The 27,527-nt window shown below is 34.5% G+C and overlaps 1 protein-coding gene across 1 annotated transcript; it reads left to right on the top strand.

Annotated features, from left to right (window-relative positions):
• Positions 1 to 229: 229 nt before the first annotated feature.
• Positions 230 to 26,046, top strand: LOC129988253 (probable imidazolonepropionase). The gene is made up of 8 exons (XM_056096435.1): positions 230 to 426; positions 4,510 to 4,616; positions 7,691 to 7,755; positions 12,818 to 13,095; positions 17,643 to 17,868; positions 19,457 to 19,675; positions 25,578 to 25,738; positions 25,815 to 26,046. The coding sequence occupies exons 1-8, from the start codon at positions 266 to 268 to the stop codon at positions 25,921 to 25,923; spliced, it is 1,326 nt and encodes a 441-aa protein (XP_055952410.1). The 5' UTR covers positions 230 to 265; the 3' UTR covers positions 25,924 to 26,046.
• The last annotated feature ends 1,481 nt before the right edge of the window (positions 26,047 to 27,527 follow it).

Raw genomic sequence — 27,527 nt, 5'->3', positions numbered from 1 at the left:
GTAAAAAAAATAATGAATTTTTTTTATAAAATTTAACTTTTTTGTCCGTCGGTTTTAATAGAAAGGCAGAATATTGAATTCGAAAGATTAATCACAAGTTTAGACATACGGAGAAAGAATTTTAATAGATAATCAGTGGAATTCAAAGTGACGAAATCACGGCTCCATCGTTCCAGAACCCGATAACCAATCGAAACATCTTATCTCTGAAACCGAGCTGTTTGTCGAGTGATGTAGACGAACTGGGCATTTCAGCTGTGCAGCCATGGCGGCGGGAGGAAGCTACCGAGCGCTCGTCCACTCCGCTGAACAAATAGTGCAGGTTGTCAGGAATGGCGAACGCCTGGTGACCGGCAAAGCTCTGAGTGACTTAGCCGTGCTGGACAAGGGGGAGGACTCCAGCGGTCTCAGCATCGTGGTTTCAAGGTAAAATCGATAACTGCTCATTTGTTAAGAGTCACGAGTACGAATAACAAACGGGAGAATTCAGATGCTTGATTTTCCTCGCGTAGAGATTTTGAAGCAGATAGCTTGAATTTCGTGTTGAAATGCAAATAAAGACAAGAGTGCCTTTATTTTGGTTTCCAACTACTTATAAAAAAATCACTGTGTCTGTCTGTACACAGGAGCACCTCCAGATCATAATTTGGAATAGTTACTTTCATTTGTAAGTTTAGGGAAAGATAAAATGAATTGAAAGTTTTTTAGACGAGGGCATAATGCTCTAACGTCATAAGATTTGGTATAATAACTATTAAATTAATATTTTTTTGATATAATTATTAATATAAAATAATATTTTGGTTATTTATTATTTTTAATAGTGAAAAGATTCCGGAAATAAAATTCGAAAAACGATAAAGTAAAAGTGCCTAAAAACAGTCTGTTTTTAATATAAGTTCTTAATTGAATAGTCTGGTTCAGTTTAGTTATATTAACATCCCGTTTTAAAGCAATACTAGGACTATTTCGGGACGGAGTTCGTACTTTTGAACCAGGGTCAGATGACGAGGACGACATCTGAGCTGGCAACCCTCTCCAAATTTTCACACTACGCCAACTAGAGGACGTTTGGCCCCGACGGATTTAACATGCACCAGACCCGTTTACTTGGCGGTTCTTCCGTGGAATCGGGTCTCGAACCTGCTACCCTCCGATACGAAAGCGAGGCCTTATCACTAGGCTACCGCGGTCTCCATTTTTGTTGAAAGATTTATTAAATAACGTAGTTTACAAAGAAAGACCTTATTTAATCTCCTTATGGAAGTAGCGATTTAATTTTTGAATAGATGAAGATGCAATTAGGGATTGCAATACCGGTATACTGGGATACCGAATACCGGTATTTTGAGCCATGTGTACAATTTTGTAATACCGGTATTCACAAGTTTAAATACCGGTTTTTCGGTATTTACTAGAAATTTTTAAAATTTCTCCACTATATGTTCAGGTATCGCGAACATAGCAAAATAGTATGCGTTTTTGTTTTTATGTCTCCATAACGGGCGAAATTAATTAGCTAATTAACGGCTTAATGAATTGCTTAAATCAAAATTAGCGAAACATGGATTATCCCTGAAAGAAAATATTGTATCCTTAACGACTGATGGACCAACAATTATGAAAAAAAGTTGGAAAGTTGATTGGTACAAATAAGTAATTTTGCTATGCTCATGGAATTCAATTAGGAGTAATAGATGTATTATACCAAAAAAAAATAAAGAACAGAAGAATCCAAATACTGTGGATATAGAAATTTCGGATTCCAACTTAGAAAAGAGTAAGAGTGAGAATGATATTGGCAATAAAGATAATGACAATGTAATTGTTGAAGAAGATATTGATAATGAGGATGAAATATTAACCTATCAAGAATTGCTTCCTATAATTCATAAAGTTCGAAAAATTGTTAAGATATTTAAACATTCCCCTATAAAAAGAATATTTTTCTAAAATATATATTAACTGAAAATAAAACAGAATATATGGTAATATTAGATTCTAAAACACGTTGGAATAGTTTACTTCTAATGATGGAACGATTTTTGAAACTGAGAAGTCCAATCCAAAAAGCAATAATCGACTTAAACCTGCAAATTAATTTTTCAGATAGTGAATTCGACTTAATATCCAGAACTATATCAGCTCTACTTTCAATAAAACTGACTATTGAGGCATTGTGTCGGAGAGATTCTAATTTATTAACAGCTAATGCAACAATAAATTTCATGTTGCAGTCACTGAAAGAACAGCACACATCATTATCTGAAGAATCATATATTACATTGAAAAATCGCACAGAAGAAAGGCATACCGAAATAGAAAATGTCTTACGGTATTTACATAATTATAATGATTTTAAAAAGGAAAATGAAAAAGAAGAAAAGAAAATAACCAATTCAAATCTGATTAAGTTTAGAGTAAATTTTCTTAAAATTTTTTACCTGCAACCCTATCCACATTCAGAAGAATTCGGTTCAATTATCGAAGATTATGATGTCACTACTGTCGATAGTGAAAAGGAATTGTCTCTTGAACAAAAATTAGAATTACCGATAAATAAAAAAATTTCATCGAACCAAAATACAATACAGAAATCAGCTATATCCAAAACCATCCGATGAGAAATCGATTTATTTGAAGATGAGGGATTTAGAGATAAATACTTGGAAAAAATATATTGCGCATTGCTAACAGTATCACCAACTAACGTAGATGCCGAAAGAGCGTTTTCGACAGCTGGTAATTTTTACACAAAATTACTTTTTAGGCTTAATGATAATACAATTGATGCATTATGTTTTTTAAGGTCACATTTCAAAAAGTTGTAATAGTACCCCAGACTGAATAGTGATATTTACACTTTTTTGTGATTTAAATAAATAAGATGTTTCTTTACTTTTTTGTGATTATATACTGTTATAATTTATAAGTTACAAATTATTTTTTGTGATATTTACACTCTCTAACAAAACTGGCAAATAAAACAAAGAAACACCTGTGTTTTCTTTCTTTTTCTAAAATTTCTAATACCGGTATTAAAACCGATATCCCGGTATTAAGATTTAAAAAATACCGAATACCGGTATTGAACTTTTGGTCCGGTATTGCAATCCCTAGATGCAATTACATAACTGGTGTCTGTCTGTACAAGGAGAGTGGGCATTCGTGAGCCCACGCTCAGCATTCCTAATAGGAAAATGTGGAGCTTGTTGTTGATCATGTCCTAAAAACCACGTTTTTCCCTCTCTTGCAAAAAATTCCTGGTTTATAGAAGCAAATCACGTGCGGAACACAGCTGATGGATTCATAAATGAAAATGAAACGATGAATTTTCGTATACAAATAAAACAACAATGGACACTGCTTAGCTTCTTTTTTCTGTATCTGCACTTATGTCTTTGCTGTTGATGGACAGCTTGCCATTTCAATCTAGTCGTTAAGACAGATGTGAAGTTTTTTGCAAGGAATGACTGTCGGTGTAAAACCTCTGAATGTGGTTCGTCATTATTCTGATCAATGCAGAATGAAGTACGATAACTTTTCACGTGATTCTTAGGAGGTTTTGGTTATCGGTTAATGCTTATTTTTGTTGCTCTTCATTTTTATTGACCTTCGTACAGAATTTTTGTTAATATTTCTATAAATATTGTCATATTCTAATACATAAAAATACTTGCTTTAAACGCAATATCATAAGTTGCAACATGCAGTTTTGGCATTGACCAATTTTATTAAAGGGGGTTTAACACAATTATTTTCTAACTATTTTTATTCAAAAGAAAAGGAATATTTTTATTATATAAATTGAAACTTCCTTTTATTTGGAATCGTTCTTATCAGTCAATGTGTTCAGAGATGTTATTTATAACTTATGATAGCTATAAATAAATAATGATATCACGATATATCGAAAAATATCGATACATGCTGGGCGATATATCACGATGGTGAAGTTCTGTCATCGTCCAACCTTATTTGATATATATATATATATATATATATATATATATATATATATATATATATATATATATATATATATATATATATATATATATATATATATATATATATATATATATATATATATATATATATATATATATAATTTCAAAGTACAATTTGAATCGAAAAGATGATCTGTTCCTTCGGCCTTGATTCATTTCGCTACACTTCACACCCGGTACTTTTGCTTCCTTGATTCGAACGAAGTCGAACACATGAGTCAGGATCACACCTCTACAAGACAGGCCCTGAAGATTCGAAAATCGGGATTGGAGGTGAGGATTTAACAAAATTAAATATTATTTTTAAATTTTTGAAGTAGTTCAGTCCTACTTGAGATTCAGAGTGTTGATTTAACACGAAAATTCAAAGGTTTTACAGATAATGTAATGCCATACGATCTTTTCTCTGTTTAAATTATAAGCTTTCGATTAAGAAGATTTTACAAATCAAACTGCCCTTCAATTTCTTTTCTAAGTGAAATTTCATTTCATTGAATAGCGACGGCCTCATCAGCGATATCGGAACAGACGAAGACATTTTTGAAAAATACAAATCTGTGGAATTTTCAGAAAAAGTGAATGCCGCTGGAAAATGTGTTTTACCAGGCAAGTATTTTTTTTTTCTTTCCCTCTCGCGCATTGGATGTATCGTCCATTTAAAGCTTCAAATTCGGGGAAGATTCACATTCATTTACTGAAATAACCGGCATATTTCACTCTAAGTAAATGAATCATGGACTTTAATTCATGACAGAAAATCTTGTTCTGAATTTTCACTTTATATTTTGAACAGAATGTCTTGTTAGAAAACTGTTTGTTTTGAAATAAAGAAACAAAATTATATTCTTTTAATTCGGAAGGCCACTTTTAAGCAGACTATATTGATCACGGGAAAATAGAACACACCATTTCATACCCACTTAATCTGCGGTAAATCACCCCAGCTCGTTTAATTCTGACATCTGTTGTTCATTTCGCAGGAAGTGATGTCACAACACAGATACGATGGCGGGTGCATTTTTCATGTGATTGGAGATGAATTTTTTGAATTATCCAAGAAAAAGAAGCCTGATCAATCTAGCGAATAGGCAGATTTATTCTCAGATTTATGTTAGACAAAAGAAATGAATAAATTATGGGAAATAAATTTATTTCAAAGGATAGATTAGGGATGGAAATGAATTCTTCAACAACGTTTCCTTTAAATAAATGAATAAATTGAAATCAAACCCTATTCTTTCAGATTAAGTTCAGATTTCAGAATAAGGCTGACTCTCTCAGCCGCACTTATTTTCCTCACAAGTTTCATTCGGATCCAGCTCCGATTTGTTCAAGATGCAGCACCATCATTTGTGTTCGGCATATCATGTATGAATGACCTGAGTACTGTTTTTTTATGAATAAAATATTTCGGAAGAGATTATCCAAATTTGAAGGATATAATTGGGCGAACCTTGCCATGTTTATGTATTTTCATTTTTACTTGACATCCATTTCAGGCGTAATATTTAATTTCTATTTTCACTTTTTTCTTTTAACTTTGTATCTCCTTACTGTTTTTAATAAGTAATTTTTTCGAATTTTAAATTAACACGAGTTTGGCACAGCTTGGCCAATATTGATCCTTGCGCCAGAAAAAAATCAATCAATCAATCAGATTAAGTTTGAATTCGAATTTTTTTTTTTTTTTTCATTTTTTCTGTGTCAAATGAAACATTATTATCCACTTTGTCAATAAAAAAATCGTATTTGTTAAAATGCATCCATTCTCTATTTTTTTTAAAAATATAACCAGTTTGATTAACGCTCCGTTACCATCGTCCCCAATTACGTTAAAGGGGAACCAATTTAGTTTGACCAGGCAATTTTTAATTGTGTATCATGTTTCTGGTTGATATTTTCAACTATTCTTTCTACTGAAGTACGTGACATTGTGTAAGTTTCCTTTGAGTATATACCAGAGAGATATATGTTTTAGTGAAAAAGAAATGAAATTTTAAAATTTCTTTACAATCTGCGGATACGAAATAAAGCTCCAATATTTTTCATTCTGAAAACGTCGGGCAACGAAGTAAATCATTCTTTTTTAAGCAGAAACTTAATAAAGATTTTTACTTATAGAAGGTGCTTTTTTCATGGCTACTACTAAAAATGTTTTAGAAGATGTTATTCACTACATCTAAATATCTTTAATTGCAAATTTAATGATTTATTAATTACTAATCTAAAAAAACTTTTCTAAACTCAAAATCTCAAAGTTAAACAAATAAAACTTTTTCTCCTAAGCATTGTTTCTGGTGACGGTCGATAGATAATACCGCAGTAGGAATGCTTTTAAATCAAGTACGGATTTAGAGTTGCTATGGAAATAAAGATAATTCTCCCTGTATTATTTTTTATAAATAAAATGCCTTTAATTGCTTTCTCATTTTTTTATCCCTTTCTTTTCTAATTCATTCTTCATTTAAATTCGTATTCTTTTATATAAGTGCAAGAAAAACATTTTATTCGTTGACACTTATCTCTATGAAAGCTGTATAAAAATGTAATTTTTCTAACTTGTTTTTTCTCCCTTTCTACAGAAGTCGAAGTATTTTCATATACTTTAATAGTTAATATGATTAAATTTTGAAACTGGAAGAATATGTCTAATTTCAATGGTTAAGGAAATAAATGCTTGTTCTACTTTTGAGGACACGCTAATCTAAATGATTCTTCACAAAAACAAATGAAGGTTATATTCACAAGGTAAATGTTATCCAACTTTCAAATGCAGCCTGACTTTATTATTTTTTTTCTTCTCGTGAAAAATGTTTTATATCTTCTAAAATGAAACAGGCGCGGTTCATTTATCGTGTATCACGTGTCTTCATAAAGAACTCGAATTTCCCAGATGACAATGCAGCTCGTTTGGGAAATCTTTGTTTTTGCCTTTCCACATTTTTATTTAAACTGAAAATCTTTCCCATTTTATAAGAATCCAGACATTTAAGCAACAGCAGCAGCATGTGAGAAACCTCTTCAAAAATCTTTCGATATTTTATCGTTCTCCGTGCGTTACACTCTAATTTCGAACGTAGCTTGGTAAACTCTAATGGAGATCGCGATTCATAATGAAGGTGCGTAAAATGGAAGAATATCGTACGTGGAATACTATAAGTTCCATTAACTAATAACGTAACAATCCAACAGATTCGACTGCAAACCTCAATTATTGAATCGTCGGTAAACATTTTATCAATCCAACTAGGATAATTTTTTTTTCACTCAATCATTTACGTGATATGTTTTGACCCGGCACTAGGGCACTGGAACACACAAAGTGCCTCTTGCAAGGAGCCAACTTATTGCAAGGTTCGAAATCCAGTGTCGTGTCTGTTTACGATGGACTGTCTGCTTGTTATTTTATCTGAGAGAATGAGAACTTGCTTGCTTACCTTGCGAATAATTATATCCTCATCTCCCAAAAGGTGGGAATATGTTCGAAAATTCGTTTCTGAGAATATATTATGTATTAAATGAATTTTGAAAGCAGCAGTGTACGCATTGGTTGAATTATATCAATTTTTGTTACAGTAACATTAAAAGAATTAAATATATGAATTAAAAAGTTTTTTACAGTGAAGTAAGCGAAAAGGTAGCTCTCTTTACATAATCTCCTTCCCTCCTTTTTTTTCCAGGGTTAGTAGACGCCCACACGCATCCAGTCTGGGCAGGCGACAGAGTAAAAGAATTTTCCATGAAAGTAAGTCAGTGAATTATCAAAGATTTTATTAATTCTTACAAACTTGCCTGCATTTCTCTGCAAGGGACATTTTAAAAATTAAATGGTACATTTTTACTGCCCTGCTGTCATATTCTCCATAAAGCCAATGTTGGGAAAGAGCTTTAGGAAGAATCCTTCTCCTTATTTTAAATAGCAGGCCTTCACGTTCATTAACACCAAATGCTTCATCATAAGAAGTTGCGGCTCGGATCCACACTCCCTCACGGATTATTGTTTGCAGTTTCTACCCACACCAAACACACGCATTGATCAGGCGAGGCTAATATTGTTTTTTAACACTCCCAGCCTTTCGCTATTCTAGGCGGTTTCAATGGATGCAGTCAACTTTTGAAAAACAATGCAACTAACGCCACAGATAGTTAGATAGAGCAGTTTTGGGGCGATTAGACCGCTTCATTTTTTATTTAACAATGATCAAAAACTCATTTTTATTCATAGACAAACAAAATTTTCGTGCTGTTGATCAAGTAATATGCTCTCCATTCTCCTATTCCTTCTTTGCTTTTTAAATATATAATGATTTAAGTAACAATGATCATTTTCCCTTAATATCATGCGATATCATGTCATCAGTCGTCTACTACTCTCATATTTTCCAGATATAAATTCGATGCAGCCAAGTGGACCACATTTTCATTAACTAATATTGATACGGAAATGGTGAAAAACACTAATATAGATACCGTATTTGTCCCAATGACACAGGTTTCAAATTCTTCAGAAAATTCTTCAATCACTAAAACAAAATTTAAAAAGCAACACAAAATATGATCTAATAATGATTGTCAGGTAGCATATAAAATCCAAAGAAAAGCCTGGAGTATGCTCCATAGCACAGTTCCCCAAAAATGAGAACTTAATTAGCTTTAAAAAAAGCAAAGACCGATTCTGTAGGAGCTGAAAGACGTAGCAAAGGGGATTAATGGGAGTGATATGTGAATTCAGTCAGCATTTGACTTTCCAATCAGAAGCTTTGGAATAGAGTAAACAAATCATGTAAAGCTTTCACAAGTCATAGGATTCCGATCTTACTTGTGAATAATACCCTGTAAGTTCTTTACGAAAGATAGTAAACTCGATAGCTTCGACTTTCTCTCACAATAGTAGCAGTAAGTGTTACACAAATTCATTTCGAAATTTTAATGGGTAAACAAAAATTAGTATTCCAAGCTGCAACAGAGGCATCGTATAACAGACCATTGACTCTTTGTGAATTTAAATCTTGCCTCAGTGTATCAGAAAATATAGCTCATGATATGCTTAGTCATCTTTCTAAAGTCTCTCTTAAAAATTGACTCTTTTTGTATAATGTAATTTGGCACGAACATTATTTTCTCACCTCTTAGCAAGAAGCAACTATCGCGCCTCTTCTGAAACCTGGTAAAAATCTCCCGGACTGTTACCATCCAGTTGTTTGATGAGCTGTTCATGCAAGTTGTTGAAAAAAATGTATTAATCACAGACTTGTGTATGTGGAACGAAATAAGAATTTAAACATTTTTTAAATGATCTCAGGTGATGACTACCAGCTATGAACAATTTTTCGATTCCAGAAACTAATGCGCGGAGTGCTTTTCTTCATAGAATAAAGTGACATTTTTCTTAGATATTGCAAAAGCCTATAACACAACTTACTGTTTTAACATTTGAAAGGCCGTCATTTAAGAGAAAATTGCCGATATTCACTCAAAACATTTTGAAGTTAAGGATTTTCAGGTTTAAGATGAGCGGCTTTGAGTTTTTCTAATGTTTTTGTACAAAAGGAAGAAGCGTCTCAGGGAAATGTCTTAAATGTTATTCTTTTTATTTTGAAAATTAATGCTATTTTAGAACATTTGTGTTCATTTTTGAAAGACCTCTTATTCGCTGACGATCTCTTCATTTCTTGCACTGGAGATAGTGTGGCTTTCATTGAAAGAGAACTTCGAGTCACAATAAACAGACTGACAACTTGGTGCGATAAGAATGGATTTTCGTTCTCCGAAACAACACATTTTAAAATGAATTTCTGTAGGAAAATAATCAGAGACTCATTTAAAAATTATCCTGTAAGAGTTTTTGATGAGGCTTCATTTAGGGGTGTGATCCTTCATGAAAATCTTCCGTTCGCTTCTCATATAACTTAAAAAAGAAATGTGGGTTTGAAAAGACACTTCACGGTGTCACTTATCGCTACTTCGCATCCACAGAGCAGTAAAGTTATCGAAACTTGAGTATGGATACAGTATTTATGACTTATTATTTCCAAGAATGAAATACTATCCACCTTGCAGTTCCTGAATTGTATTCTAAGATATTTCGAACATCATCTGCACAAAGTTTGTACAAGCAATGAGTCTTTTCTACATAATAGACAGTGCATAGGGTCTCTTCTTTATTATCTAACTCTAGTCATCCTTTTTATAATTTTAATCAAAGCCATTTTGACATCCTCAGGTATCTAGACCGTTACTAATACCATCATTTATTGAGAGAATATCTCATATTGATTTAGAATAACATTTCTCGAGCCACCTTAGAGATTTCGTGGTATCCAATGCTTCAATCCTTTTTTACATTTTGAGAATTAAAATAACGCAGACATCATTTATCAGAAATATTCACTTTGGAGTTTTCAATCGTCAAAATAAACATCGTCACAAATACCACCGCTTCAAATAAATTTTTAGAAATGGTGTTTTGAAGCTTCGATAGTATTTCTTACCCTTACATTGTGTCAAATCCTATAACAGCATATAGAAATCATTCATTCTGTTTCATTTTTATAGTAGAAGTAACTATCATTTGAAAGCTTGATTATTTCTTTCAAATTATTCCGCAGATAACAAAATAAGACATATGAATTATTGAAAGCTCTGGAATCCCTTTCATCTTTATGTGCTCACACTCATTTTTTGCTTTTTAACTTGTATGTCAAACTTATTTCAGACTTGTATGCCAAACTAATTTGTAAAGGCTTTCATATTATTTTAGGTTGGGTCCCTGCGCATGTGAGAATTTTGAGAATGAAAAATCCGACGTGGCATTTAGGTTGGCTGCTACTTACTTGCTAACGCAGGAATCCTTTTCGGATTACAAGAAATGTATACATCATATTTTACATGTCCAATGACAAACTCGTTGGGACGCGCATATTCGCTGTAAGCTTCCTACAATAGCCCACATTACCTAGCAGACTATTAGATAACTTTTCAACAAGAGTGATCCACCAACATCTTCTGCTTGCAAAACATACACCATTTTTCTCAATTTGCAATATTCTATAACTCTTTCACACATTCTTGTAGAGTATACACGATTTGCTTCACTTCTGTCTAATATTTGTTTTTAGACGTCTCACCCTGATGTGGCGATATGTTCAAAAAATATTGGCTTTTATATTCTTATCTAAACATTTTCCAAACTTTTCAGTACTGTGTCATACCTTGCATCTTCAATGTTTTTCTCTTTCATGGTTCTTTTTTTTACATTTTTAGACATTTGGATTCGTTACATTTCATTTTTTGATTTTATAAATTGATATAAATATTTTAATACAATGGGTATGGCGCAGCTTAGCCAATAATGGAATTTTGTGCCAAAAAACATAAACTCAACAGAAGAAATAATTCTACTAGTAATGCACTTGTATCTAAATAAAAGAAAGGCTAATTTTATATGATAATAGAAAACTAAATTAATAAACCATTATGCAAAGCATTTTCGTAATGACAGCATAAACTGAATGTAACGCGATTTTCCACTTTAAAAGATTGAAAAAAGCAAAAATACTCTCATGTCTACAAACCTTAGTTTCCTAGAAAATCTTTAAAAGTAATTCTGTCACATCAGTACACTAAGAAACTTTATTTAAAACATGCAAAACAGCAATATATGCATGTGACAAAGCTTGTTTCGAGAGAACTGTTTAAAATGACCGGCTAACAACATACCAAAACATGATTCGATGCTCCGTGAACAATTAATTTGGTATAGGCGTGCGTGAAGAAAAGCGACCAATTCCGTCTGTGTTACAATTGAGGTTAGATAATGGAATCCTCCGAAGCAACTTCATAATAGTCCTCATGCTTTATAAGTATTTTAATAATGAGAATGTGAGTTATGATTCTTATTTTTAAATAAAGCTGTTGAAATTATCTGCATTTCATTTCATTAAATTGCATGCTTTATGATGTCATTTCAGAACACAAAATAAAAAGAAAGATTATCTGACTCTATTTATTCTAAAAATTCATATGTACATTTCAATTGCCAATGATTCTGTTATTCTTTAAAAAAAAATAATTTGTCACTTAACAATAAGTAATTTTGGTTCGGCGGCAGCTTTATTTCAGTGGACAAGATGTGACAGCACTTTTTAATGCAATTTTTTCGAGCTAAAGAATCATAAGAGTTGGTTGAATACTTTTTATCTTGTAAGAATTACGAAATGCAGTACGCTGCATTTATTCAGAAGTTACAGAATACCTTCTACACATGTACTTGATGATACATAAAGGATTCCTACAAAGATTAAAAAATCAAACTTTAATATACCAAAGCAAATCATTTTTATATAGTTATAAAGATTATGTGTAGATGATCGTTCTAAACTAAATCAGTTATAATCAACAACATGAAATCTCATTATTAAAAGTCGGAGACATAACGCCTGTAGTATAGAATTGCACATTTAGTATTTAGTATATGATGGTGGGATGGGAGAAAGGTGAGCAATGATTCGCTCGAAGCTCGAAAAATTTGTGGTCAATCGAGCAATCTTATATTACGAGTACCTTCTGTAAAGCAATATATTTATATTTAGTTCTGTAATATATTTAGTAAACCTGCTTTGTAGGCCAGATTTGCATTTATTTACTTTTAATTCCTCTCATTTCACTAATGTACCCACAGGATGATATTGCCTATATTTCTATGTAAAACCGATTTCGTTTGGCATGCCTGATTCGCCGGAACTCTTCCGAATCACCCTGCACATTGAAGGGAAATAAATAAATATTTCATCTTTCTTATCCCACAGCTGGCCGGCATGTCTTACATGGATATTCATAAAATCGGCGGAGGCATTTACTACACGGTGGAGCAGACAAGGAAAGCTTCCGAGAATACCCTGCTGAGGCTGCTGCTGGCCAGGCTGGACCAGATGCTGAAAAGTGGCACCACTCTGGTGGAGGCGAAGTCTGGCTACGGACTGCAGATGCAGACCGAGATGAAGATGCTGCAAGTGATTGAGAAAGCCAAGATTGAATCTCCCATCGAAATATCGTCCACATTTTGTGGGGCACACGCTGTTCCCAAGTGAGGAATATATATTTTTAAAACCTATAACTGAACGTTGTTAAGTAGAGATTGAGAAATTTGTGCTTGCGAAGCGATATCAGACGAAGTTATTTTAAGACATTAAGGACCACTCACAAGTTTTCTCGTGTTTCGCATTCCATCTATTACGGTTTGCTCACGAGTTTTCTCGTGTTGCGTGTACCTTCTGTTATTGCTTCATAAATAACAAAGTTGTGATCATTTTAGAACGTACAAGTTTGCACAAAAACTTGCTGTCCCAGGCGTGTGTCTTACAGATTTCTTTGCGGTCCTTAATGTATTAAATATTTGCCTCTGGTTAGTTATGCATCGAATTAGCTGATAAAAGATGAAACGAGATATCGCTTAAACGACCTGCTAAAAATGAGAAATCTCGTGACCTTTGTGTTAGTAAATTAAGCGACGCGGTGTATCAAAATGTTGCCAGTTCTGGCTATTTTTCATAGCACCTCGCCAAAAGATATATCGATAATGAGAAGTAAGACAAATTGTGTCGGATTCAGTACACTTATATAAATTACAATGCTATTATCTCTTGATGACACACACACACCATTTCACATCTCTACTTCCCCCTCTCAGCAGAAGGGCTCATCTATCTGAGATCTAACTGAGATTTCTTAACGAAAGTGCCACTGCGGTCGGAAATTCTCCCTCGCTTCCAAAAGGATCTTGCAGATAAATATTCCACCCTTTCTTTTTGGATGGACTCTCCCTCAAAGAGAGAATTTTCCAGCTTGCTGTTCAAATATTTCTAAATGTTTCTATGAACTTATTTACAATAAGAAGGGATGAAATGCTTTAACATTTCTCTTAACGAAGATTTAAATCTCGGGGTATAAACTTTCTTCGGATATTTGCCCGGATGTCCATCAGCTTAGAAAGCGTTGCTATGACTTGCGGCAGATGACTACATCAAAGTTCGTGTAGTGAAAACCAGCCCTTCAAAGCAGAGCGGACCGAGTGTAAGTTGCCTCGGAAAATAATAAGAATAAAATATTCATCAGTGGCTTATCATATGCAAATGCCACCTGGGTTCGTAATATTTAAAGCTTCATCAAACATTCAGTTACAGTCACAGAAGGATAGGATTTTTTTTTTCATTTAAAATGTTAATATGTTAAAAACATTTTACAAAACATGACTAATAAGGTAAGAATGTTGCATAAAAAATATAGATTCCTTCGCAGACATAAGTTTTTCAGAAATACATTTACTGATTCAAATAACATAAAATAAAATTATTCCCATCATTTAAAACTTTCTTCCAACTGGAGCTGTATTTCTCTTTCTAATGGGGTAGAAATTAACCATCAATCTGCGATTACAGTAAACATCTTATGTATAATAATTTATCACTAAAACACAGCAATAAAATTTTTAAATCATTTCAAATGAATTAATTTAAGTTTATACTTTTATCTTTTTTTTTTTTTTTTTACTTTATATGACTTATATAAATAGAAAGTAATATAAACGGCAAAAAATTCTAACCCGACATTTTAATAAATACCTACATTTCAGAACTCTCTGAATCCAAGAAACTTTTTCTGGAATTATGTTTATCTATCTGTGACAAAGATAACTCGAAAACGCTTTAAATGTCAAGCTGGTGAAATTTGATAATGTTGCAAATCTGTAATTTTGTTTTCCAGCACGGTTAGTTCAATCACTGGAAAGACCGTTTTACGATCATCTCTGTTGGATGCTGATCAGATGCCTTATCAGTGATCCGAGGGTTTGGCGATCAATTGGCGACTTAGCTACGAATTTGGCGACTTTGGTGACAAAATAGATATTACTGGAAACTTCGAGAATTTTAGCAATTCAGCCAATAGAAATCGAGATACACCTGATTAGTCCAGAACTTCTCGGCCCGCCTCCCGGGAACTATAAAAGGCCGGCAGTTTGAAGCTGGAGGCAGTGTATCGATTCTGTTTCCAGCCATCGAAGGAGACAGATATTCCGAGGACGCGCAATGTAGTAGGAGTTCTACTAGTCACCATGTTAACTTCCCGTACTCTGACAATCTTTTGCTGAATATCAAAGGAATGTTAAAATATTTCCTCGACCAGATAGAACGAATAAAAGCGAAGAAATAAGTTACTCAATATCTAGGCGAACTGGCAAAACTGAATGAAATTCAGACTAATAATGAAAACAATGTTGACATGGAAACTGAACAGCCCTTCCAAATGATTGACAAAAGACATTCATCAAAAAAGAAAAATTCCCTAGAAAATCCTGAAGTAACCACAGCTAACAAATTCCAACTTCTAGAAAAAGAAAGCCCCCAACAAAATAAAGAAGCACCTCCAATACAGTTAAATTTTACAGACGACTACAACTTAATCCTCCAGGATGTTTGCAAAAAAATTCCCTAATATTGACAATAGATATAATAACTGATTCATCAAAATTACCCCAGGTTCTGAGGAAGATTGACGGCAAATAAGAATTTATCATCTAGGAATACCCCTCTGACAGGCCTATAAAAATTATAATTAAAGGTTTGCCTGGAAACCATAGCAAGGAAGAACTAAAAAGTGAATTGGAATCGATTATAAAATAGGACGAATATCCCAACTCAAGAATTTTAGAATGAAGACTCTTTACCCTCTTTATCTTGTGGAAGTAAAAAAAAAGAAGAAAAAAAAGCGGAAACTACCAGAATATATACAATCTAGGCCACTTGTTTTATATGGGGATCAGAGTTGAAACGTACCGATCAGCGAAAGCAACAATGTGCTTCAGATGAGCAAAATTTTTTTCACAGCGCGTGGAATTCCAAATGCAATACGCGTTGCATTAAGTGTAATGGGAACCATGCAACGGCTAAATGTCAGAAGAAGGAGAAAATCCCGGAGCCTACCTGCATGAACTGCAAAGGGATATGACACCTGGCTTCTTGAAAGGGCTGCCTACCATCGACAATTCCCACCACATGACCCTTATGCTGAAGAACTAGAAAATCGACGCAATAGAATTGTACCTGCTGTAACTCCCAACCTACCTAAAAAACTACAGCAAAGATCCAGGTATCAAAACCGGCCACATGATAACATCCAAAATCTAGAAGCAAATACCTCCCTCCCTAGCATCTCTGAATTAAAAGAAATCGCAGGGGCTTTTAAAGAAATTAAGAAACTAACAAAAGAATTCTCTTGATTACTTAAAGCAGTTGCTCAACTGAAAGAAACAAGATACAAAGAAGGGAAGAAATTCATTCTATTCAATGCTCTCCTTGACTGCCCCACACGCCCACCTCCTAAACGTAAGATACTGATTCGCCCAACAATAACAATAGTTTATCTCCACTAGAACCCGAAAACTTGGAAAATCCATATAACCTCACCCTCACCTACTCCACTGAGGAGCAGCCTTCCTATTGGCCCAGAAAACTCTCCCCTTCTCCCTCCCCCAGTCTCCAGTGTCAACCCAGACTGGAAACAAGAAATGCCCTCATTTTGTCTCCAGGACGCAAACAGTCCAGGTCCATCTTATAAACTTAACATCAACTTTATAAATTTTCATCAAATTTCGGACGAAACTCATTCAGAGGACTTGATTATGCAAGTGAATACAATAATTATAAAACGTACGGAGCTAGATAAATAAATTTCGTGCAGCATCAAAACTGTAGATTCGTATAAAGTTTGCAATGAAATCCGTCAGATGTTTGATAATCTACTAGTCAGTACTTTTGCAAGCATGTAAACCTAAAAACTCAAAAACACAACTACCTAAATAACTAAAATTTTGTATGGAATCTTGTGACTACAATTGTAATTCTCTATGAAATTTTGGTTTTAGTCGATTAAAAAATACTTCCAGAATGCTTATTGTATTTTATAATATTTGTGTATTAACTGCATATAAAGAGGGAGGGAGCGGAACTCGATTAAAATCGCATGCTAGATTAAGTAAAAACGCCAGATCCTCGCCAAAGATCGATATTTTGTAATTGTTCGCCAAGCCGGTATCGACTTTCTTTGCCATAGTATAAAGCACACAATTCTGTAATTGGAATTCTGAAAATGAAAATCTTAGCATGCGAAGTGTTCAGTCTTGCCCAAATTCCACAATTTTATGTTGGAAGAGAGGTATAACGTCTTTATCAGAGATTATGCGAGAAATTTCTGGAAAAAGCGCACCCGATGGTAAATTTATATTTTGTTTTCTTTATAAAATTAGTCTTTTTGATTTTTATTTTCTCCTGAACTCACCAAGAAAGTTATTAAAATAGTAACATACTAAATGAAATTTATGTACTCTTGGTCCTAGATGGCGCTTCTGAAACAAGAGACGCTAAAATTCGGATTAAAACTGCTGACGTCGTGAGCTGGCTTGTCTATGACAAGTGCCACAAGCAAAAAAGAACATGAATTAAATTGCATTTTTATTACAACGGTATAATGCATTCAAAATCGAAGGGAAGAAAATAATAATGAAAAAATTACGCTGTTTAGTGCATTTAATAAAATTATACCTTATGAACGTCTTAAAAATTGATATAACTGTCTTAGGCATATGACTTCTCATCAGGCTACGGAGGCAGTTTTGAACGAACAGTTGCCAGCTGTGGCCGAATTCATGAAAGCTGGAGAATTCACTGTCGATAATATCGACGTGTTCTGTGAAAAGGGAGTTTTCGACTTGGAACAGAGCAGACGCATACTCAGTGCCGGAAAAGAAATGGGTCTGCAGATCAACTTCCATGGGGACGAACTGAATCCGATGGAAGCAGCAAAGGTATGTGACACGAGGAATAAGAGTGAACATTTTTTAATTGAAAGAAGATATCTAAAGTAGATAAAGCAATATTCTTTGACATCAATCATTGCAAAAGACGTTATTTAGCCATTTTAAATTACTGAGCAAACGCATGCAATCATAAAACAAAACTTTTCTACCCTGTAAACGATTCTGGTCAATTAAATCTAACTGTCGGAATTAGTTCCCCTTCCTAACCCCAGATGGAACACATTCCCGTTGTCTTGAAAGTTATGCGGAAAAGATTTCTTGTTTGCGTCCACGTAGACGTCCATGTAGAGTGTGAACGATCAGTAGCTCACGAGGAAAAGTAGAGCAAATTTATTTTAACGATAACGCGGTAACCCAGCGAGTTTCTTGTAGAATTAGTAGTTTATGAAGAAAATAATTTTTATTGTATTTAAGAAATATTCTTAACCGTGAAATAGAATTGCTTATCTGAAATTGTGTAAAAAATAAAGAGTGGCCCGATATGAAAAAATGGTGTCAAAAAACTGTTTCCTGATTTTTCTTGAGTAGAATCTATTTTTTGCAAACAGGAACACATGGCATGTGCTCACGAAGAGTGCAGAAATACTTCGTTAGGGAAACATCCCCTATATTCGACACCCATTTTGAAACAAGAAAAAAATAGTTTTGAAGAAAAAAGAAAATAATTTAAAAATAGTTTAAGATTTCACAATATTTATATTGAAATTAATTTGAAGGACAAGTAAAATTTTTCTTGACATTTTCGTGGATATTAATGAAAAAAAAAAAATCTCTCTTTCGCAAAGTAAATATTTCCAAATTTAGTTTAAAGACCTCTTAACTTGAACTTCTAAGTTCTTTCTCATATGAATGAGAATATTTAACAATTGTAACACTCCTAAAACTGCAAAATTTTCTGGATTTCCCCCCTTCCCATTTGGAACAAAGAGTATTGTAGGATTACTGAATACACTTTGAAAAGACTTTCATGAAATTTCGATTATTTCAAAGTTCGAAATTTCACTCATTTTCCTCTGATGTCGAAAATAACTAGACATTCATGATTCACCATCTGCAATAACCGAAGAAGGTTAGAAGGAAAAGAATTATTGAGGGATTTTATTCATTTTTCACTTTTTGGACAGCATAAAATCACCTGAAAGAGCTGATGCTCACTTTGTTTGAATTTGTACACTTTAAAAGTGATCAAACCTGTAAATGTAAAAAAAAAGGTAATAGTTAGTTCATATAAAATAGATTAATCGAAACTTTCAATTTGTGTCTTTCGAGAATGCTGAAAATTCCGCTTACGATCAGAAACACCCAGAACGCGCGGATCATCAAAAGTATCTAGCTTAAGATTTAAATATGACCTAATCCTTAATAATCATAAAATTAGAACGCAGATTACTCTTTGCGCGGCTGACATAACGTGCCGCATACTTCAAATGATTGACAATAATCGACAGAGATGTTTAATGAGACATTTTTTTAATGAAAGACTACTCCTCGAAATAAATGGAATACCAGTAAATCATTAAGCTCTAATACAAATATTAAATAAATAGCATAGACATGATTTTTTTTTAACTTCTAGATGGGCGCTGAGCTTGGAGCAAAAGCCATCTCTCATTTGGAAGAGATCAGCACCCAGGGCATCCTGGCCATGGCTCAGAGCGGAACAGTGGCCGTTGTTCTCCCCACCACAGCCTACATGTTGAGATTGCGGCCCCCTCCTGTCAAGAGGATGATTGAAGCGGGCGTCCCCATCGCTTTGGGGACAGATTTCAATCCCAATGCTTTTTGCTATTCAATGGTAACTCTCTTTATTTCCTTAATGTCATGATTTTTTCTATAAATGGAAAGAAATAAGCGACGATTAATCATTTGAAACGACCGCCGTATTTCTGTGTCTTACGAATTCTGACTTTTGAGACACACCGTTTTAAATTTGGTTTAGTTTAGTTATACTTAACCCTTAGAACTGCAGCCTCAATTGACAGAATTTTCGATATTTAGTTCTGTATTTAACATCGAGAAGTAATTGATTAAAAAGACAAAATTTATTTGAACATGCTTAAATATCTCGGATGTTCTTTCCGTTCTTATATGGATGAAAACAGCAAGATATATTCGAAATAATATATGCCATCTAATTAGGAATGTACAGAAATTTGCATTTCAAGAAATACAGTTCCACTTTACATTCGCAGAACGGTTATTTTCGCACGGATTTTACAGGGTTGAATCAAGACAAAACGACACTCGAGCAATATCTGCTATTTTTATTCATCGAAGTCCCTTTACGGTTCATTTGAGATCATCCCGAAAAGAGACTAAGCATCCACCACTCGACTCATTGTGGCAGAGTAGCCAAAAATGAAAAGAAGTTTCTCCCCGACTTCATCCTGATATAAGAACCGTAAGTAACAATAACAAAAGAATTCCAAGATGCCAGAAAAGCTAATTGTCCAAGGGTGTCGTGAAGCTGGGATGCTGTTACGGCAGCTGCGTACATTTAAACGATTCCAAAGTATGAAAATAAAGTAAAAGTTAAAAGTTTTTTTTTTCTTTCATTTTTTTTCAAAAGGCAACCTAAATGGCTGATATTAAAAATAGTCAAAGTTAAGGGTTGGGAATTCGTTTTTAGCTCCTCATTTCTAAGCAATGGAAGCTATCGAAAAACTTTTAGAACAAAAGTTAGCTCATTTAACATAGTTTCAAGCTCAGAATTGAATAACAACACAGAATAACAGACATTTGAAGAAGAATATCTACAAAAATAATCAGTACATATAAAATAAAAGGTTTAAAACGGTGTATTTCATCATGAAGAACCAAACACACATAATCAATAATAAGTTAGAAACTACAAAAGAATGCAAACAACTTAATATCTGGAAAAAATAAAAAACCTGTTGGAAGATGCATAAAATCGAAAAGAATCGCATCACTCCAAACGTTCATTAAGAGAATGAATAATTGGAAGCCGGGAAAAAATGAACATATATCCTTTAGATGAAGAACACAAAGAATTCAAAGTGAGGAAAATGTCAAATAATCCACAAAATGTAACATTTTATTTAAAAGAAGGAAGTTCTATTGATAAAATGGGATATTTTCTAAAAGACATGCACTCGCTTTGCGCAATGAACGGTAAACCATTCAAAGCATCTGCACCCTCTTTGACCTCTTTCCGTTGATAGGACAAAATTATACAGGAACCCTCCAAAAAATGCCCCATAAAATGAATCAACTATTCTACTCACTCACACAAGCTCGATATCATAATAATCACAAGTTTAGAAGAGGAGTGGGTGGAAGGAAACTCATATGAAACGAACCCCTGGTAGCACGCAAATATTGAACAACATTGTATCACATCGATCCATATTCGCAATATTGTGCAGCAGGATGCTCTACATGGGACATTCACAAACAAAGAGTTAAAGGATATTAATAAGATCCTGCCATAGATAAAGCATCTTCTGAAATAATAGAATAGACTACTTAATATTCAAATTCTTGAACTCCTGCTCCTCAATATTAAGAACTGTTTTCAATAAATGATTTGAAAGGAAGCCACTTCCTATACCTCTGAAAGGAGGCACCATTATTTTCTTTCCCCACAAAAAGTGAAAATATACCCATAATACCTCATTATGACCCGTCTTCCAACTTTCAGAAAATTCTTCACTTTCTTCAAGCAGATGCTGATGAAATCAACGGAACCTGCTCTCTCAGGCGTCATTCGGGAAGTCCAAAATTGTGAATAGACATGAAAATATCATTTGATAACTTACAATACCAGGGCATCAAGACAGCAAACGATAGAAATATCTATGATTACAAAAACCCATAAAGGCATAATCAACAATAGAACAGTAAATATTTCAATGATTCGTACTATTGGCGAGCCTTCTTGTATTTTGTACCGGAAAATATTCTGCAGAATAACTTTGCAGACGACAACATTTGCAAGCTTTCGCGAATGATTTTGCCTTCGTAACAAAAAGCAAAGCGAAAGTTGGAATCCAAGAAATAGATAAACAAGCCAACCAAGAATTCAATAAATAAACAAACAAAAGTCTTATTGCCAATATTTGTCGAAAAGACAAATTTAATATGTTTTAGAAAATTGGTATATCCACAAAAAACAAGACAGAATGATAGAATGATAATAAGAAAAAAATATAATTCATTACCTTGGTGTAACAAAAAGTGATAAACTTAATGAAATCCTGCATATGAACAAGGCATCAAAGTAATAGAGTATCAACATTTCTCAAGAATGGCTTGAAAAGAGTATAGGTTTAAGCAATAACAATAAGCAAATAAATTTATAAAACTGTTCAAAAAATATTTTGTCAGGAATTATTTTATGAACAAAAAATATCACAGAGAATAAAGAAAAAGCTATAATTAATTCAATGAAAACTTTTTCTAAATATAATTCAAGACAATAATACCACTCCAACAGTTGCACAACAATCATCATAGGAATTCCTCTTCTCCACTAAGTAAAGTGTAAAGTGGAAGTTTGGAGAGGGGATACCAGCTCATTTGTCGTCTTGGTCATCTGACTGCGGTTAAAAATTGCGAGCTACGTCTCATAATAGCCCTAGTGTTGCTTTAAAACGGGACGTTACTATTGAAGAGGATTGATTAATCCATAATGTTATTTGTCATGATCTGACTCCATGTAAGGATTTGGAAGCAATTACTCTTCGGTTATATCAAAAATATATCTTTATTAGACACACAACAACATCGCACGCTCTATCCCTCGGAGCTACTCTCGTTCTATCCTCCCGCGTCTCATACCTCTAAATTGGTGACCTCGGACGCTGAACCTTCAACCTTCATACAGCTGTTGTGGTGCCATCTACCCGCAACTAAAGTCGTCAGACTCACTTGACGCAGCAACCCAAAGTCGCCGGACACACTTGGCGCATCAGCACCCACAAAAACGCTCGCCATAACGCTTGGCGCTACTCAAATAGGGTACAGGCCCATTAAGACAACAGCTACTAATTACTAATATCTCAATACATCACCACTCAACAACCATATCGTTCGTCTCCCCTTCGACTCACTGGAGGGAGAGTACTGTGGTGAATTGCATATAAACCAGTAACAACTCTTCTACCCGAGCAGATGTTTTGGTAAAATGGTTTAGTTACTGGACTGCTAACCGTAATAACCCAGGTTCTATCCTTAGCTCACCACCTATCGCTTCACTATAACTAAAACAAACTAAACTAATCCCCATCAAGTAGCTTATAAAGAAGTCATCTATACTTATATAAAGCTCAATGTGTGTGTGTGTCTTGGCGCTCTACAGGCCAGACCGTCTGACCTACAGCTACCAAATTTGGTACATGTATACCTTGGAGGTGGGGAATATGCACCTGGGGTCCCCTTTTTTAAAATATTAATTAGAGTTTTAATTATTAATTAAAAACTAACTTTCCCCCCAAGAAAATCTTTTCATTTTCCCCACTTCCAAATGAGTAAGGCTTCCGTTTCTTTTTTCCCACACTAAAGAGGCTAGGGTTAACATTTTTCGGCCGATTATTTCAAACGATTCTGTTTATTTTCTTAATGTTTGATGCATTTAAAATTAAACATTATTAATGAATCGATCTTTGAGATTCATTCTGAAGTACTTTTGAATTAAAATAAAACAGAATAAAGGAAATTAAAAATTTCTAATCTGAATAACGTTACTCCAACTGGCGTAGAAAAATTCACGCATTTCCTTTACCGTAACTGGCGTTGAAAATTCACGCATGCGCATTGTGTTCTGATCATTGACAACGGATTTTCAACGTATTCGTACTTGAATTAAATTATTTTTAGGTTAGTTGTGTGCTTTTGTAATTAAATTGCATTTATGTTAGTTATATATTTTTTGTATATGCTTATAGTTTTATGTATATCGTTTTTTAAGTAGTTTCTTTTAACCTGTTTTCGAGCTATTATTTTAAACGATTCTGTTTATTTTCTTAGTGTTTGATGCATTTGAAATTAAACATTGTTAATGAATCGATCTGCACTAAGTTAGGTGTAAAGTGGAAGTTTGGAGAAGGGGTGCCAGCTCAGTTGTCGTCTTGGTCATCTGACTGCGGTTAAAAATTTTGTTGACAAATTCTTGAGATATTACATAAATTAAGATATATATTCTTTGGTGCCCATAAAGTTTAAACGCTCAGTGACTCTGTTTTCAGTAATCATATTATAAAAAAATGCTTTGTTTCAGTAAAAAATATTATTATATTCATTGCAAATTCATCCTTTCCACTTTCATTTAAAGCATAAATTCTACGGGAGCTAACAGAAACTTAGAGAGATACATATTACGTTATGACTGAAGGTCTTTATAATATTATGAGTGAATTATATGACTATCAAAATTTGAAGTTTTAAAATATTTTGATGAAGAAGTTGTTAAAGTCGGAATTGCGTAAAATATTTAATTAAAATTTTAACGAACATTAAGATGGGCGAACCGGCTGGTCGCCAAAGGCGGCTAGTTTGTAATAAATAATAAATTTTAAATAACTAACAACAGAATTAGGAATCTCGTATCAACCCGAAGGAAACATCGCAGGTCATACATAAAAAATCGTTTTCATCTCAGGAAATCAAATAATACTGATCAACTAATGGAGGCCAAAGTGGCAAGATCTAAGCTTCGGGACTGAAGGGTTCCAGATTCGAAAATCGATTTTTCCGAAAATCCAACGCATTAATGGACCTGGTACAGCTGAATCCGTAGGCACTAAATGTTCGTCCCTAACACAACTCGAAAGTTTGGAGAGGGTTTATGACGAAAACGTCTTTGTCGCCTTCGTCCACTGATTATGGTTCAAAATGACGAGATCTATTTTCAAACAGCTCTCTCAAGGCTACCATTTAATGACTCAGCGCCATCTTCACAGAAGGGCAAAAATAGATGAAAGAACTGGAGTATCATTCTGTATTGTAAAGGAGAAAGAAAAAATGAAGTGGATGAGCAAATGATCCACAAAAAATAACTTCCTCCCTCCCACGACACGGAAGAATCTCATTACCACAGTGACGATGTGAATAGGAAACTATTCTCATTTTCAAAGAGTTCGCGGCAGTCTCGTTCACCATCCTGTAACGCGACAAATGCGTTGGAGCTGCACAAAATAAATACATCTATCCAAGCTGGATAAAGCCACATACGTAATGGATATACGAACAAGCAATAAAAGAAGGTATACCAATAGACATAAAATGATCTCTTATGCATTTGAAACGCTCGTGAGCTGAAAAATTTAGTTTACTTTTAGCTATGTTAACGTATATTAAAGTCCTGTTTTAAAGCAACACTAGGGCTATTTTGGGACGGGCATCATCATTTTGAACCACGGTCAGATGATGAGGACGATTTCTGAGCTGGCACCCCCCTCTCCACACTTCCACACCACACCAGCTGGAGGACGTTTGGCCCTGATGGATTGAACGCGCACCAGAAGAGCTTACACTTATTATTTGGTAGAATTGGGTCTCGAACCTGAAATCCTCCCGTTTCGAAACCAAGACCTTATTACCAGGTCAACGTGGTACAAAAATTTTTAAAGAAAAATGGATAGGAGAATGGTACAGGCAGACAGATCTGCTTCGACTTTCTTCAGAAACTATAAATAGAACTGAGAATATTCTCATTTATTATCTCCGTTTTTCAGCCCTTAGTAATGCACCTCGCTTGTGTCTTGTGTGGAATGACCATGGAACAGGCCCTTCAGGCATCAACCATCAATGCAGCGGCTGCACTGGGAAAAGCAGACACCCACGGCTCGCTTGAGAGAGGAAAATGTGCCGATATGCTCATCATCAATGCCCCAAGGTGAGGCTGTAAAGTAAACGGATTTTCCTTTATTGAGTAGGAGACTCATTTGTTTCATTCATTTGTTTACTTTCAGGTGGGAGCACCTCATATATCAAATGGGAGCGCATTCGTCGCTTATTGACAAAGTAATGAAGAAAGGAAAAGTGGTTTATGAAAACAAGATGTCGGAAATGTTGATATAAAATTATTTTTTCATTACATATTTTCAATTAGATTTTTGTAAACGGTTTTTGACACATAAAATAATGATAGATAAATGATTCTAGAACAAATATTTAAAATAAAGGTTCATCACAGTCAAAAAACCATAATGAAGGTTCTTATTACTTTTCACTAATCTTTGAATTTGGTAGTGATTAGAGGCCAAAAGAATTGTATATTAAGGTTTGGCAGCAACTACTTCCATCCAATTCTTCTATATTAATACATAAACTATCTTAATTTGAAATACTACATTGGAATGAATTTGAGGATTATTCAGATAAATTTTAATTACAATAGTATGATATGACATTTGGTAATTTTAAATTTATTAAATACTGGGTGCGGCATAAATTCGAGCAAATTTCAAAAAACCATAATAAAAAAAGTAATGTTCGAAAAAAATTGCGGTTTGCGGGAATATATTCAGAGAGCCTTTGGATTTATTTCCATTAAAAAAACGCATTTAGAAAATGACCGATAGATGGCGCTCACACGTCATACCGAGACGGTTTATGCAAATCAGGAAAATCGAGCACAATAACATTCTATTTTAAAGCCAAAGATGTTCAACATGACCGCCACCACAAGGTATTAAGCAAGTGAGGCTTGTAAGATGTCAGCATCGATGCCACCAACGACCCATTGAATGGCATCTTTCAGTTCCATCAAAGTGGCAGGAAAGCTCCTGTAGACACGAGACTTTAGGTATCCCCACAACCAAAAGTCCGCTGGAGCAAGATCTGGCGATCGTAAGGGCCACTCATTCTTACATCCTCGGCTTATCACTTTGTCCTCAGTGAATGTGTCTAGCAAAGTAGGGCGGGGCACCATCCTGCATGAAGGTGATGGAAGATAATGTACGTCTTTGCTTCAAAGCAGGCATAACGTGGACACGCAAAAGCCTAAGATAGCGTTCTGCAGTAACGGAACAGGTTTTCCAACCGGATACAGAACAAGGCTCTTCAAAAAAGAAAGGGCCTAAAATGAAGAAAGCAGTCAAACAGCACGAAACAGTCACATGCGAAGTATGTAGTGGTTTGATCGTGTACGCACGAGGGTTTGATGTCGCCCAGATACGACTGTTTTGCGTATTGACGCCACCCATGCAATGAAAAGTGGGATTCATCTGCCCCACATGATGTTCAGTAACCATTGAGTCACGTTCCATTTGTACGAGCACCTATGTTGTAAAGGCCTGTCTTTTCTCGCAATCTGCTGGCAACAACTGGTGAAATGCCTCTATCTTGTACGGGTGCAGTTTCAAGATTTCGTGCAGAATACGTCGGATCGACCTTTCTGGAATTACTGTTACTTTACCTTTTTCACATGCACTACAACACCCCGTTGAAGTCTCGGCTGCCACATTTCTCATGACCCTTTGGATAACAGGAACGCGGCCAGCGCTGACGGATGGTCTGCCACTTCGTGGACGATCCTCTAATCTTCCCGTTTCCTCAAAACAACGAACTGAATTCAATATCCCATTCAATGAAATTGGGTTTTTCTTCGCCTGAATTCCTTTCACCGTCCGTAACTGTCGCAATGTTTTAGTCGCGGATTCACCGTTCTTATAGAACAGTTT

This window comes from Argiope bruennichi, chromosome 10, assembly GCF_947563725.1.
Source record: "Argiope bruennichi chromosome 10, qqArgBrue1.1, whole genome shotgun sequence".
Lineage (NCBI taxonomy): Eukaryota > Metazoa > Arthropoda > Arachnida > Araneae > Araneidae > Argiope > Argiope bruennichi.
Note: the sequence above shows the minus strand (reverse complement) of the source record. Positions and strands in the feature narration are given on the sequence as shown.